Raw genomic sequence first — 15,801 nt, 5'->3', positions numbered from 1 at the left:
CACTACTTGGAAGGTAGCAAAGTATGGAGCACTAAGTGTGGGTCTGATTGCACAGAGGAGAAGAATCTTGGTCATCTCACCTCGTCCTTATACCTACCTTCTCATACAGAAGCCCTTAGGGAAACACAAAGATAGGGAATGAGCCTCTTACCTTCTTTTTTTCTTTTTTTAAAATATATTTTATTGATTTTTTACAGAGAGGAAGGGAGAGGGATAGAGAGTTAGAAACGTCGATGAGAGAGAAACATTGATCAGCTGCCTCCTGCACTCCTCCTACTGGGGAATGTGCCCGCAGCCAAGGTACATGCCCTTGACCGGAATCGAACCTGGGACCTTTCAGTCCGCAGGCCGATGCTCTATCCACTAAGCCAAACCACTTAGGGCAGCCTCCTACCTTCTTAAGCCTGCACAGAGACTTGCCTGCTAAGAAAAGGAGGAAATAGGACAATATGAAATTGGTCTCAAAGGTAAAAGTTAGACATAAGCACAGCAACAGGAGCATAGGGGTATCCCCAGAATGCTTCCACTTTAAATGATCACACAGATCCTAGAACTCAACCTTCACTTTATTCTATATATAAAGAAACTGAGGCCTAGAGTGGTCGAGGTCAGGAAGCTTGCTGTAATTAACAGGCACCACCGTGGCACACCGATATTCTGAGTACTGTCTACTCCACCTCACTCCTCAAGGTGACCTGGGCCCCTTATGAACAGTAGCTAAAAGTATTGAAAACCTGAAGCTCGGGAGGTCCCGGCATGGAATGGAGTGTCTAGGGTACAGATGGTGTATCAGAATCCAGAGTAGAGATACAATTCCAAGGAATCATCATGAGCCAGGGTAATAAAGAATAGAAATAAAAGTAACTACACATTTTCAAACAAAAGGAAGGTCTGCCTTCGCCACTTAAATATTGTGTGACTTTCCGGGTCAAGAAGTTGAGCAGGGAATAATTGACCCAATTTCTTGGAGCTTCTTTTTTTACATGGAAACTATAGATCATAAATCTTTTTCTATCTCAAAGTTAAAATGTAAAATAACTCATTTAATAAACATTTCTTAATTACTTATTATAAATTTTAAAATGTTAGCTGCTGGGGATATGCAACCAAGACAATAATCCTGTCCTCAATAGTTTTGTGCTTTAGTATTACATATGTGAAGATGCTTTCTAAAATGTCAACTCCCCACTTGGTTGGCATGGCTCAGTGGTGGAGCATCAACCTATGAACCAGGAGGTCAAGGTTCGATTCCTGGTCAGGGCACATGCCTGGGTTGCGGGCTCGATTCCCAGTGTGGCGCATACAGGAGGCAGCCAGTCAATGGTTCTCTCTCATCATTGATGTTTCTGTCTCTCTCTCCCGCTTCTTTCCTCTCTCTGAAAGCAATAAAAAAATATTTAAAATAAAATAAAATGTCAATTCCCATATAAATCACTACAATTATTATTGGTATAATTATTACTAGGAAAATAATGAAATAATTGATACTATAAAAATTAGGATTGCCCACAGTTGACATTACACTCAATCATGCAAGTTTGAATGCTTTTCCTCTAAGATCAGGAACAAGACAAGAAGGCCCACTCTCACCACTCCTATTTAACATAGTGCTGGAAGTCATAGCCAGAGCAATCACATAAGAAAAAGGATTTAAAAGCATCAGAATGAAGAGATAAAATTGTCTCTATTTGCAGATGATATGATTTTATATAGAGAAAATCTTAAGGACTCCACCAAGACTGTTAGATCTAATCAATGAATTCAGGAAATATGCAGGACATAAAATTAGCATGCAAAATTAGTAGAATTTCTATAAAATAACAGCAAATTATCTGAGAAAGAAATAAAGAAAATGATCCCATTTACAATAGCACGAAAAACAATAAAATACTTAGGTATAAACTTAACCAAGATAATGAAAGGCCTCTACACTGAAAACTACAAGACATTGATGAAAGTAAAGAAGACACAAGTAAATGGAGAGTATCCTGTGATCATGGATTTGAAGAAATAATACTGTTAAAATGTCCACACTACCCAAAGCCATCCATAGATTCAGTGCAATCTCTATCAAGATACTAACAGTATTCTTTTCCAGAACAAAAACAAATCCTAAAATGTATGTGGAATGATAAAAGATCTTGAATAGTCAAAGCAATCCTGATAGAGAAAAGAAAAGCAGGAGGCATCATATTTCCTAATTTGAACTTTATTATAAAGCTACAGTAATCAAAACAGTATGGTACTGGCATAAAAACAGACACATGGACCAGCAGAACACAATCAAGAGCCCAGAAATAAAGCCATGCATATACAGTCAACTAATATTTGACATGGAAACCAAGAATACTCAATAAAGAAGATAGTCTCTTCAATAAATAGTACTTGAACACAGGGAAAACTGGATATTCACGTGTAAATAAAATTAGACTCCTGAGTTATACCACTAACAAAAATTAATTTAAAATAATTAAAACTTAAATATAAGATTAGAAACCATACAACTTCTAGAAGAAATATAGAGAGAAACTCCTTGACATTGGTGCTACAAGCGACAAAATAAAAAATTAACAACTGGGACTACATTAAACTAATAAGCTTCTACACAGCAAAAGAAACCATCAACAAAATGAAAATACAACCTCCATAATGGAAAAAATATTTTCAATCTGATAAGGGGTTAATACCCCAAAAATATAAGGAACTCATAAAACTCAATAGCAAGAAAAAACAAACAAATAATCCAATTATAAATTGGGCAAGGACCTGAATAGATATATTTCCAAAGAAGATGTAAGAATGGCCAATAGGTACATAAAAAGGTGCTCAAAATCATTGATCATTAGGGAAATGTGAATGTATGTGTGTCTGTGTGTAGAGTGCAATATTATTCAGCTATAAAAAGAAAATACTTCCATTTGCAACAATATACATGGATCTTAGGGGCATTATGCTAAGTGCAATAAGTCAGAGAAAGACAAACACTGTATGATCTCATTCATTTAATGGAATCTATAAACAAACAAACAAACCAAACTCAGAATAGATACACTTCCAATGAAGATATAAGAATGGCCATGATGGCTATGAGAGGGGGACTGTGGGAAGATAAATTGGAAAAAGGTGGTAAAAAAGTATAAACTTCCAATTATCACATAAATAAGTACAAGAGATGTGATGTACAACATAATGACATAATGCCTATAACTAACATTGCCGGATGGTGTATTGTAAAGTTGTCAAAAGAGTAGATTGTAAGACTTCTCATCACAAGAAAAAAAATGTTTTCTTTCTTTTTTTTCTTTTTTCATTTATATGAGACTAGTGCTCCGGTGCATGGATTTGTGCACATTGAAAGGAAATTAATAAGAAGGTGGCCGGTGGGGTGGGACTGGGCGAGATGGGCCGGACATGCCCTGGAGCCAACCTCCCTTGGTCCCTCCCTGGCCAGCCACACCTGGGGTGGTGCCACGGCTCGAAGGGTGTCTGCAGAGTGAGCAGGTCCCTCCGGCAGGTGGAGTCCCTTGGCCTGGCCTGCGGAATCGGGCCGAAACTGGCTCTCTGACATCCCCCGAGGGGTCCTGGATGGCAAGAGGTCGGTTCTCGGGTGGTGCACCCTGGAATTGGCTCCCTCCTCTCTGGTTCCAAGGTGCATCACACAAGAACCACCTCTGACAAGTCACCGCAACTTGGCAGCTCCTGCATTAAGCATCTGCCCCCTAGTGGTCAGTGTGCATCATAGCTACCAGTCGGATGGTCAGATGGTCACTTAGCCTTTTATATATATAGATATATATAGATGATGCTCCCTGTTCATCACATGTCTGCAAGCACCATCTTTGGTGCACTATTATGCATTCTACATGATGCTGCCTCTAACCACAGACACATTTCACATTGAAAGTGAGGAAATAATCTGAGGCACCTGCAAGAAACTGGCCAAATCAATTTCTAATTAGTTTTGACTAATGAAAGGCTTTCACAATAATATATATCTCTTATGGGTCCTGTAGGCATTTTAAAAATTATATTTTTATTTTGTGCAAAATATTATAAAGAAATGAATATAAGATTTAAATTATATCACTATATTATTAAATATTGCATTTAAGATTCATTTTAAACTATCTTTAAAAACTCATAATATAAAATGACATTTTCACATTTGACAAGTGACATGATATTTAATTTGCTTAAAGTATACATGAATATCTAACTGCATTATAAATAATTTTAAATGGATATTATATCATGTTTGAGTTGAAACCCAAATGTAGTTCTCTGTAAATAACACATTGTTATATATAATCATGACAAATTTTCTCTCTTAATATGGAGAATGCTTAAGATGCTACATACAAATTTTAATGAGCTGAATGCCAACTTAAGATTTGGTAAGATCACCTCGAGGTGAATTTGCTGAATTATTGTCATTAACCTGCATTTCAACATCAAGCTTCATCATATTTCTTGTATTTTTTAGCAGCCAATTATGGGCATGAACTAAATATCGTGCAGCTATGAATAAAATTATTGACAACTATATAATGATCAGAATCATGAAGCAGGGTTTCTGAGCACATTCCTCTGACTGCCATTAGCCATGCAGGATGCTTACTCTACATATAGTCAAATGGGTCCAAACTGTTCCTTTTGCAAAAGGGTTAAATATTTTAATAGGCACTTAATCAAATGCCATCACTATCTTCAACAATACAAACCTTCTTGGATGCATCTGTGAACCTGGGAATGTGTGGACCACCAGATGGGAGATGCTGGTGCTCTCTAACACTGAAGCCTCAGACATTGCAGAGTCTGGGACACAAGCTCAGCTGCTATTTTACAGAATGTCACTGAGTTTTGACCGGTGACCAAGTAAACATTCTCTCACAGCTGCATACTCTCACACATCACAACCAACGCATAGAGGTAGGAATAGATATGTGAATAGACGTGTTCCTTCTACTTGCTAACATTTACCATGACTAATTCCAAGTAAGTTTGTATAAAAAGAAATCAGAGAACGTTAGTTCAAAAATAAGAATACCTGTGGTCTATTTGGAAGAAGCAGTAGTGCTACAGACATTAAGGGTCCAGAAGGGCTTGAACAATGGTCTTTTCAACAATACCCAGTGCGCATTCCTGACATTTGGGTATTAATATAAAACTCCTGGACCTTCTACATGACCCTGAGTCATTGAAAATGGAACCCCAATAATTACTAAGTTAGAATGTTCAGCAATTCTGTGGGGGCAGAGCACAGAGTTTCTTGAATAAGATTTATATTTACTACATATGTGGACAGCTTAGTGATTTATGGTACATACATGTTCTGGGTGAAATAATACCTAATCATTCAACTAGCAATGGCATACCTAGAGAGAAATAAGTTTCACGATGACAAAGTTGTATGAATTGTGTTTATTACCTGTTCTTATTCTCTCTGGACACCATTATTTTAACCTAAACATCTGGATCCATTTGGTCAAGCTCTCTCAGTACAAGAATAACTGGAATATCTTTATCAAAACTCTTTGGAAAATAGCAAACGGATCCATTAAGAGTGACTGAATTCACATTCTATAATAAGAACAACATGTTTATTTACCTATGCCGTCATAATTACTTGGCCTTTCATGTTAGACCGTGGTATTTGCTCCTTCTGTTTCAGCTCTCTGAAGAAAGGGAGAATTTTTAAGCCCTCTAAGCTAAATAAACTAGTGTCTGTTCTGGTTGCATCTAGATGTTTTCTGAGTCCCTTGATATTTCAAAATCCCATGTAATTTTATCTATTTCTTTGTTTTGACAACTTAATTATCAAGTCTCAGCATGTGCTTATGCACCTGCTCAAAGTAAAGCCCTGGATTACTCGGTCTCTATTGATTTTTCTAAAACATCTGGCTTTTCCCAGCCTTACCACCCTGCAAAGGAGAACTGAATTGCATTGCTGAAAGCCTAATGGTCCTTCCCTGACCCTGGAGTCACACTCCGTTATTTCTGAGTGTCCCTAGTGATCCCCTCTTGAACTTGAACTGCCGTCTACTTTCCTGAAGCCCACAAACTCCTGGTCCTCGTGCTGTCACTACTGCCCACTGTGAAAAGCCTGATGTTTATGCCAGGGATTCTTTCCTTATGGCTTCCAAAGCTGCCCTCACCCAGTGCCAAGACTGGCTGCTCTCTCTTCAGTGCTCGGGCAGCAGAGTTTGTAATATTTCCCCATGAAGTAGAGGAAATTGATCTCTCCAACTCAATGGAGTACCAAGTTTGCTTTGCTTGTCCTCCCTATAGTCCGACTCCTTCAAAAATACAGTTTATTTTGGCTTTTACCCAACGTGCTAAATCTCCACAATACTTAAGAATGGATCCATGGGGCCCAACAACAAAATAATCCAAGATACACACTAAACTGTTCTCCCATCTCTAGTTTTTTACCAGATGCCACAAACAAATACCATCTCTCCTATGTAGGGCAAAAAGTCCTTGGGCAAATTAACTCCTCCTGGTTCTGTGTCTGTTTTATAAGACATGTCCTAATTCTATTTTATGGTCCCTGCTATATAGGAAAGCTATAACTTGCTCTAATTTTATAGTAGACTAGAGGCCCGATGCATGAAATTCATGCAAGGGGCTCAGCCCCCACCGCCACTGCGGCCTGGGGCCTCTGCCTTGGCGGCCGCCTCTACCTCAACCCTCACAGCCCTGGCTTTGTCCAGAAGGTCATCTGGAAGGATGACCGGAAGGACATCTGGTCTAATTAGTATATTATGCTTTTATTATTATAGATTACTGGTTTTTATTTCCCTAGACTCAACTATCTATCCCAGACTATTTATAAGCCACAAATACAAAAGCGAGATTTTTTTTCTGACAACCAGGATCCCCTAAGATTTACATATAAAGCTTTAAGATTCACAGAGTATGTATGGTTTTTTATCTTCTAACCCTCCAGTAAAAAATTATAAAGCTGTCACATAATCTTTTCTTTTGAGTCATCCTCTGTGACAATTAGATAAAGTAAAATGATCTAAAAATTATACCTCAGAGCCTCAAGACTTCTACTTATAAATTGATCACAAAATATCAAACCTCTTATTTTACAAAGCCATGTCCTACCCATTATAATATTTTCTCGGAAATTTCCCACCAGGAGGAAACGTATCTGTCCTTAAGTTCCATTCAAAATCTCACCACCCTTGAATACTTTCTCGACCTGTATTCTATCCACAATCTTCCCTTCCCTTGTTTCAAAGAAAAAAGAAGTCACTTTGCTAGTTTTTACCCTGGTAGCTTATTATTCACTAACCTATTACAACACATCTCATTGGAATACAGTTGTTTGCAAGCTATAAGAACTGAGGCTATGTCATCTTCATTCGTTCATTTACTCATTTATTTATTCACTAAATACCTTGTTTCACTCTGACCTAGATGACATCAGCTGTCTATCTCACCAAACACTAAAAGACTACTTTTGCCCGGCCGGCGTGGCTCAGTGGTTGAGCATTGACCTATGAACCAAGAGGTCACGGTTCGATTCCCAGTCAGGGCACATGCATGGGTTATGGGCTCGATCCCCTGTGTGGGGTGTGCAGGAGGCAGCTGATCAACAATTCTCTCTCATCATTGGTGTTTCTATCTCTCTCTCCCTCTCCCTTCCTCTCTGAAATCAATAAAAATATATATATTTTAAAAATACTAGGTTTTGCCTTAGCAAAGGGGAAGAAAGAATCAATTAAGAAATAAATAATTGCCCAGCACCTCCAAAAAGCAATCTTCCATTCTTTGGTTGCTACTTCCTAGTATTTCTGCCATGACACATCGAGTTCTTCCGCCAGTCTATAATGCTTATAGTAAAAGACTACCAGAAAAATCTCTTTCTATGAAAGGATACGTGGATTTGGTAGCTCCAACTCTGGTTCCCTGAAATCCACATCCCCAAGAAGTTCCCTACCATCATTGCCCAGTGGTTTTGTAACCGGACAAACAATGGGTCCGGGCTGCCTGTCACTACTCCAGCCAGTGAAGCAGAGACAGGATGGATTCATATATGAGCGTTTATGCCAATATTGCCGGCAGGATGGGAGAGCAGCAGGTTAGCCACAAAAATCTGCTGTGCAGCCCACCATAAACCAGCTGCTTATATAGAAAAACAATACAAAGGAAACTAGGCAAAAGGGCAGTTTACAGACTTGCAAAAGGACTAGGGGTCTGCAAAGGGCCGAGTAATATGCAAGGGCTGGGGTTACATGGGGAAATAGCCAAAGGCAGTGCCAGGTGGGCAGTGAACAGGTAAGCAGGCTGGAGGTCTGCAATGGCCTGCGGGTATGAAAAAGGGCTGGGGACCTTCAAAGGGCTGGCCACTCTGGTTTCTGCAGCAAACTAGTGGTTCATCTTTCCATGATGACAGGCAGCTCCAAATGGGGAGGAAGGGTTGCCTCTCCAGGTCAGCTCCAGCCAGGGTGGAATGTGCCTTCTTTAATCAGAATAAAACAATCATGGTTCACAGGGCATGATTCATATTTCTTACAATACTAGCTGGTTCCCCAAATTCTATTGCTGCCCCCTTTCAGTTCCAGAGATTCCTCTCGCTGCCTTTTGACTGAACCTCAAAAATGGACATAAATTAAATCCTTCCCTCAATGCCCTATAACACAACTAAGCCCATACTGTTAATTGTAGAAAAATATTACTAAATTCCGAGATCACAAAAAATAGCTCCAAGTGAAACTTGGATCTAGCCAGGAGGATGTGACTTTTCTCAAAGCCCATAGGTTCTGGCTTATTCTCCTCAGATGGCCTCAGCCTACTTCTCTTCTAACTCAAGGGGTGCCCCATGCAAGAGCCAAGGAATATCCTGACACATTTCTGTCATCCTCCACTTTATGCTAAGTATGTAGATGTTGTCATGTAAAAATAAACGTTTTATACTTATTCACATTTGGACATAATAAAATCTATATTTAAATAGGCTTTCAAGCCCTAACCGGTTTGGCTCAGTGGATAGAGCATCAGCCTGCAGACTGAAAGGTCCCAGGTTCGATTCCGGTCAAGGGCATGTACCTTGGTTGTGGGCACATTCCCAGTGCAGGAGGCAGCTAATCGATGATTCTCTCTCATCGATGTTTCTAATTCTCTAGCCTTCTCCCTTCCGCTCTGTAAAAAAATCAATAAAATATTTTTTAAATAAATAAATAGGCTTTCAAGAACATACTAAATATTTTATTTTTTAACATTTCATTTTTTATTTCAGAGATGGGGAAAGAGAGAGAAACATCAATGATGAAAGAAAATCATTGATCAGCTGCCTCGTGCACACCCCCTACTGAGGATCGAGCCCAAAACCCCGGCCTGTGCCCTGTCCAGGAATTGAACCCTGAACTCTTGGTTTATAGATTGATGCTCAACCACTGAGCCACACCAGCTGGGCATACTAAATATTTTAATTTGAAACTGCTGGTTAGTGCCAGTTTCTTTATTATGACAAGGGATACTTTTGTTGCTTTTTCTGTTTAGTTCTTGAGGGACAATTTCATGTCTGCTACACCCTTCACTAACCACTGCTTTTCTGAATTTCCCTGATGACCCTGCTTTTTTCAGTGACTTCAAACTTACATTGCAACCTGTTTTCACTGAACAATTGAGCCATGTTCTCACTCTAAATACAATCTGTAAATGTTCACAATTTAAAGAGGAAAATGAATAATGAAAATAAGACAGGAAAATTCAGAAATGTAGTTTTGTGTTATTGAAACTAACAAGCTAAATACAGCTATAGGCAAGATTTTTATTGAATGAAATTGTGGCAGGAGCTTGAAGTGAACTATAAAAATTGTGTGTGAGAAGAAAAAAAATAGAGACAAAAAGAAATAAAAAGAACTGTGGTATCAACACATTGGATTAAAAGATTGAATATAATTTTTAAAGATTTTAAAATTTTTTAGAAAAAGAGGAAGGGGGAGAGAGAGAGAGAGAGAAACATTGATATGAGAGTGAAACATAAACCGCCTATCTCCTGCATGCTCCCCACCAGGGATTGAACCAGAAACCTGAGCATGTGCCCTGACTGGGAATCCAACCAGCAACCCTTTGATGTATGGGATGATACCCAACCAGCTGAGCCACACTGGCCAGAGCTGAAGATAATTTTAATGTATAATCACTACATCCTGGTGGGAGCAGAATGCTGGAAAAATTCTACTTCTATAGTCATTATATAATTCAATAAAGCACAATGAAATGGGTGGATGTGCCTACTAAAGGGAATGAGAACATTAGCAGGATTACAATTAAACACATGCGGTCCTATAGGAGAAAAAAAAATCCTAGGCTCATTTGCTCTTAAACAGACACTGAGAATTCAGTGGCTCTCAACCTTGGCTTAACATTGGAATCACTTAGAAAATTTTAAAATACATTGACACTTGGGTTCCACCCTCAAAAAAAACACACAGATTTAATTGACCTGGAGTGTGGCCTGGTAATTCTGTTGTGCAGCCATGAATAAGACCCTCTGCTCTACACTGTTTTTATGCTAATAAAAAGAGTAGAGAAGGAAGAGGAAACTACAGCAGCCACCAGCCCAGGGCATGAGTTGTATGTAGGACAAGAAAACACAGAACCAGAAACAACAACAAAAATGTAAGGTGTCATTCCCAAGAGGCAACTTGAGGGCTTACCGCAGGGCTTCAAGGCCGCAGCGGGAGCTTGGTGGCCACTTCACCACCTGCCACCTTACTCAGCTTCCACCATCCCAGGCTGTTAGGACTGAAGGTCCTGATAGGGGCAGAAAAAGAATGTTGGGGAACCAGGATAATTGTAAGAAATATGAATCCTGCTCTGTTAACCGTGCTTGTCTTATTCTGATTAAAGAAGGCACATTCTCACCTGGCTGGCAGCCGCACTCGGGACCTGGGAGCTCACCTGGAAGTGCAGCTCCCCTCCCCATTTCATGGAAAGATGAACAACTTTGCTGTAGGAACCAGAATCGCCAGCCCTTTGAAGATCCCCAGCCCTCTGCTTGCCTGTTAACTGCCCATTTGGCATACCCTGTGGCTGCTTCCCCATGTAACCCCAGCCCTTGCATATCATTAAGCCCTTTGAAGACCCCTAGTCCCTTTGCATATTGTAAACTACCAATTTGCCCTTCTGCCTACTTTCTCATGTAATCTACCCTATATCAGCAGCCGGTTTATGGCGGGGCGCAGAGCCGGTTTTTATGGATGACCTGCTGCTCTCCCGTACTGCGGGCAATATTGGAAGTTTTTAAATGCTCCTAATGATTCAACCTTGTCTCTACTTCATTGGAGCAAGTACCAGGCAGCACGGACCTGTTGTTTGTCCGGTTAGAGTCCCACCAGCAGAGATAGTGCCAGTCTCATCTGTCGACAGCACAAAGTCTCACATGTTCACCTCTCTCATGTCTCCCACCAAAGACAGGTTTCGCCAAGGCCCCCAGCAAATGAATCCTGCTCCTGCCCAGGATGATGTTTGTCCCTGTCCCCAGAGAGTATCCCTTCCTTGTGACCCTCCTCACCATGGGCTTCCTTCCCATCGCCCAGAGCTCTGCGATCCCTGAGGCGGACTCCCAGGTCACACAGAGTCCTGTGATCCAACAGAACGTGCAGGAGGCTTGAAACAAACGTCAGCTCCACCTGCAGGTACACTGTGTGCTCCAGGCTCTCCCTTGAAGGGGAGGATCTCATTAACTTGTCTTTGTGGAATAAGAGAAGAGGCTGCAGTCAAGGTCGGGTCAGTGTGAATTCTCAGACACAGTGAAGGCCTTGTATGGCTTGTTTAGCTGTGTGATCAGGGTCACAAATAAATCATTTGACTCTTTAAGGAACACAAATGCCCTTCTGTACATGTCTGTGGGACAGAAAACAGAGTGAAAACGTCAGCAGCTGAGCTTTGTTAAAAAAACAAAATTTAAGCCCTACCTGGTTTGGCTCAGTGGATAGAGCATCAGCCCACAGACGGAAGGGTCCTGGGTTCCGGCTTGGTGTGTGCAGGAGGCAACCAATTGATTTGTCTCTCTCACATTGATGTTTCTCTCTGTGTGTCTCTCGCTCTCCCTTCCACTCTCTCTAAAAATCAATGGAAAAATATCCTTGGGTGAGGGTTAAAAAAAACAACTGAGTACATTTAAAATCTTTATTTAACAATTTATGAATTGGGCAGCATCCCGTCCAGCATATAGAAAGGAGTCCAAAGAACTTTATAAAATTAAAGAATTTTACAGGCAGAAGGAGGCAGGAAGAGAAAGTTTCTAGCAGAGTGGGTACTTTCAGATAAGCTCGCCTTCCTGTGGGGAAAGAAAGGAGATCTAATCAGGCAGGTTACCCTGCTAGTGCTGACCAGGTAATTTCAGATTGACTGGTTACAGGTCACATTCCTGGGAGAGCCTGGAACTGCTGTTAGGTTATATACTGTCTTAATTTACTGATGTGGGGCTTACCACCAGTAACTCCATTTGGGGCCTGTGGTCTCTTTTCAACAACTCGTTAGGCCACAAGATGTATTTTCCTACTATGTACAGAGAGATTTGATTTAGAAACCACAGCTATCCTCTTCCCCAGGCCACAACCCCTCTCTCGTGCTGGCCATTTTTCCTAACTTGGCTTTGAACAGTCTAACCCTGACACAAGAACTCAGCTACCATCTGAAGCAGCACCTACCTGTCTGAGAAAAAACACAGGGGAGCCCTGGCCAGTGTGCTCAGTAGTTAGAGCATCGGCCTGCACACCAAAGGGTTGAGGGTTCAATATCCAGTCAAAGGCATGTACCTGGGTTTCGGGTTCGCTCCCCGCCCCTGGTCGGGATGCAGGTGGAAGGCAACCAGTCAATGTGGCTCTTTCACATCAATGTTTCTCTCTCTCTCTCTCTCTCTCTCTCTCTCTCTCTCCCTCCCTCCCTCCCTCCCTTTCCTCTACTCTCTCTGAAAAGGCAATGGAAAGGAGTATCCTCAGGTGAGGATTTTTTTAACAAGCACTGGGGAGACTATTGAAGACCAAGGATACAGATCAGCTTCTCCAGGTTCCTTTCCTGCTGTCACTTTGCCAGAATCTGGTTACACTCCTGAAGAGAGCAGTGGAGATTCAGGGATTAGATGTCTGAGATGCCTGTCTCCGGTCTGCTGCATCTTGACCTTTTGGGTAATAATTAGAGTGTCTCAGCTGATGGGTAAATGGTTTTTTAAAAGTGTCCCCTGGAGCCATAAATCAAATTCTAAGAGCAAATAAACCAAGATAAGTCACAAATTGAGAAATCAATACAGGTTATTTATTAGAGACACCATGGTGCCTGCTGGTGCTCCAGCAGCTCCGTGTGACCGTGCTTGGTGAATTCAAACAGTCACATTCTGAGAATCCATTCTAGGAAAATGCCGTAAAATATGCATGATGGGAGGGAGGCTATATTCACATAAACAACTAGAGTAGTATTTAAGACAGTGAAAATTTAGAAAATTGGGCCATGTTTAAGTAAATTGTATATATCTGCATCCACTAAACAGAATAAATAGCCATTTATAATGTTGGTTGTGAAATTTATGCTACAACATGTAAAAATGCTTATGATACTATATAATAATTTTTTTTAAAAAATCATAAAATTTGTTTATGCACTATTTTTTTAAGTAACTAGTTTAGAAAAATTCTATAAGAAATATCTCACACACAAAAAGTGCTCTTATCATGGTAATAAAACTTAAAGGATCTTTTCCCCCTAATTAACAACATCTCCATAATGTGCTTATATCACTTCTAAAATAAAGAGTGAGTGAGTGTGTGTGTGTGTGTGTGTGTGTGTGTGTGTGTTCAATGAGAAATTTATAATAGAGGTTATTTCTCAACTGCAAAGAACCAACTCAAATGTGGGCAGCATATTCTAAACACAGAAGAAAAAAATGACTATTGCAAATTTTTAGAAAGGTTTGTTTTAATGGTTTAGTTTTTATTTTCAGTTACCTTTCCCCAAACTCTTTACATCTTATTTTCAAACTATAAAACTGACTTACAATAATTGCTTTAAAACCTTTTGCTTTTTATTCTAACCATTTGTCCATTAAAAGAAATGCAGATCCAAGATGGTGGCAGAGTAGATGGCCGCTACACTCACCTCCTCCCAGGACCAAAGTGGAATGACAACTAAAATATAGAACAATCAACCTGAATAACCAACTGAAGACTAGCTGAAGAGAAGTCCTTAACCAAGGACTTACAGAAGAACATTGAAGACTGGTAGGAAGGGTGGAAACACCACAGGGACCCCCCGGGAGGTGGTTGTGGCTCCAGAGGGCTATCTCAGCTGTGGGAGGTTCTACCTGAGAAGCTGGGGTCTAAATTTCAAGCTGGGCTCCCCAACCCAGAGCACCAGGGCTGGGAAGAGGCTCCCACATCACACCTGGCTGTATAAAGCAGTGAGGTTTCTGTCCACCGTGGACTCAGGCACCTCTTAAAGGGCCAACATAAAAAATTTTATTCACAGCCATTAACCCTGGGCTCTGGTGGAGGGACGGCGGGGCACACTAGGGCAGCATGAAGACCGTCTGGGGTTTGTGGCTCTAATGAGGGAGCTGAAGGGACAGCTACCTGTGCTGAGTCATTCTCTCATACTGAAGACACAATTTTTCTTGGGTGGAGCACTCCCCTCCATGAGGCATCAGCCTGGGGGAAAGCACTAGCCTGACCCTCTGGACTCCCTCTCACCCCACCCTACGGACCTTACTCCCTGCTGAGGAGTACAGCCAGAGGCTCTTTCAATGATTGAGCCTTACAGGCAGCCAGCAGGTGGAGAGAGGCAGGGGCAGATCTTGGGGTACTTTAGGACTTTTGCTGACCTGCCTGGGCCCAGGGCTTGTAAAAGCCATTCTTGTTGTGCATCTTAGTCCTTCTTACTAGTACACACACTGAGGTCCAATAGAGGCAGCCACAAACAGTGGATCCTAACAGGTTGCCGAGTGCCAGTCATAGGCAGTTCTTATGTTGCTCTCACCAGAGTCTCTCTCAAGAGGCCCAGAATCAACACACCCAGGGGCCAGCTTCAGACAACAGAAGAGCAAGATCCAATAAGCCTCACAAGCAACATATCCAAAGGGAGAATCCTGACAGGCACCTGCTGAGGCAAATGTGCTCAGCACCTGCAAAGCAGCTCGCATGCCATGGTCAGGGTTGAGCCTCACATTCAGCCACCTTTAGGGTTGATCCCATGCAATCAAGACCCCATCACAACAGAAGGGCACACATAACCAACGAAAGGGGCACTCCTGGAGCACCCAGCTCAGATGCTCAAGGAGACTGCACCACTGGACCACACGGGGCACCTACTACATGAGACAACCCCACGAAGATGTGGAGTCATAGCAGATCTAATACAGAGAAACAAACACAAAGAGGCAGCCAACATGGGGGGTGGGGGGGAAAGGGAACCAAAGAAACAGACCCAAATAAAAGAACAAAATAAATCTCTAGAAAAAGAGCTAAATAAAATGGAGGCAAGCAATTTATCAGATATAGAGTGCAAAGTAATGGTTATAAGGATGCTTAACAGCATGAAAAAGGACATAGAAATGCTTTTTTAAAAAAAACAGTCAGAAATGAAGGCTACAATAGCTGAAATAAAGAATACACTGGGCCCTAGCCAGTTTGCCACAGTGGATAGAGCATCAGCCCTGGGGCTGAAGAGTCCTGGGTCAAGGGCATGTATCTCGGTTGTAGGCTCAATTCCCGGCCATTCAGGGGCACATTCAGGAGGCAACCAATCGATGTGTCTCTCCATATCTCTCCTCTTCTCTTCTCTTCTCTT

General features: G+C 41.3%; 1 protein-coding gene across 1 annotated transcript in view; it reads right to left on the bottom strand.

The window, feature by feature from the left end:
- CRP (C-reactive protein, pentraxin-related) overlaps positions 1-15,801 on the bottom strand; it is a 52,704-nt gene that overhangs the window by 11,664 nt on the left and 25,239 nt on the right. Inside the window, 5 exon segments of the mRNA XM_014547635.1 lie at positions 11,328-11,430; positions 11,463-11,479; positions 11,482-11,601; positions 11,652-11,770; positions 11,772-11,865. Of these exon segments, the coding sequence (XP_014403121.1) occupies positions 11,328-11,430; positions 11,463-11,479; positions 11,482-11,601; positions 11,652-11,770; positions 11,772-11,865 (453 nt within the window).

This window comes from Myotis brandtii, unplaced genomic scaffold (genome assembly GCF_000412655.1).
Source record: "Myotis brandtii unplaced genomic scaffold, ASM41265v1 scaffold1120, whole genome shotgun sequence".
NCBI classification, from domain to species: domain Eukaryota; kingdom Metazoa; phylum Chordata; class Mammalia; order Chiroptera; family Vespertilionidae; genus Myotis; species Myotis brandtii.
This window is presented reverse-complemented; position numbering and strand designations above follow the sequence as displayed.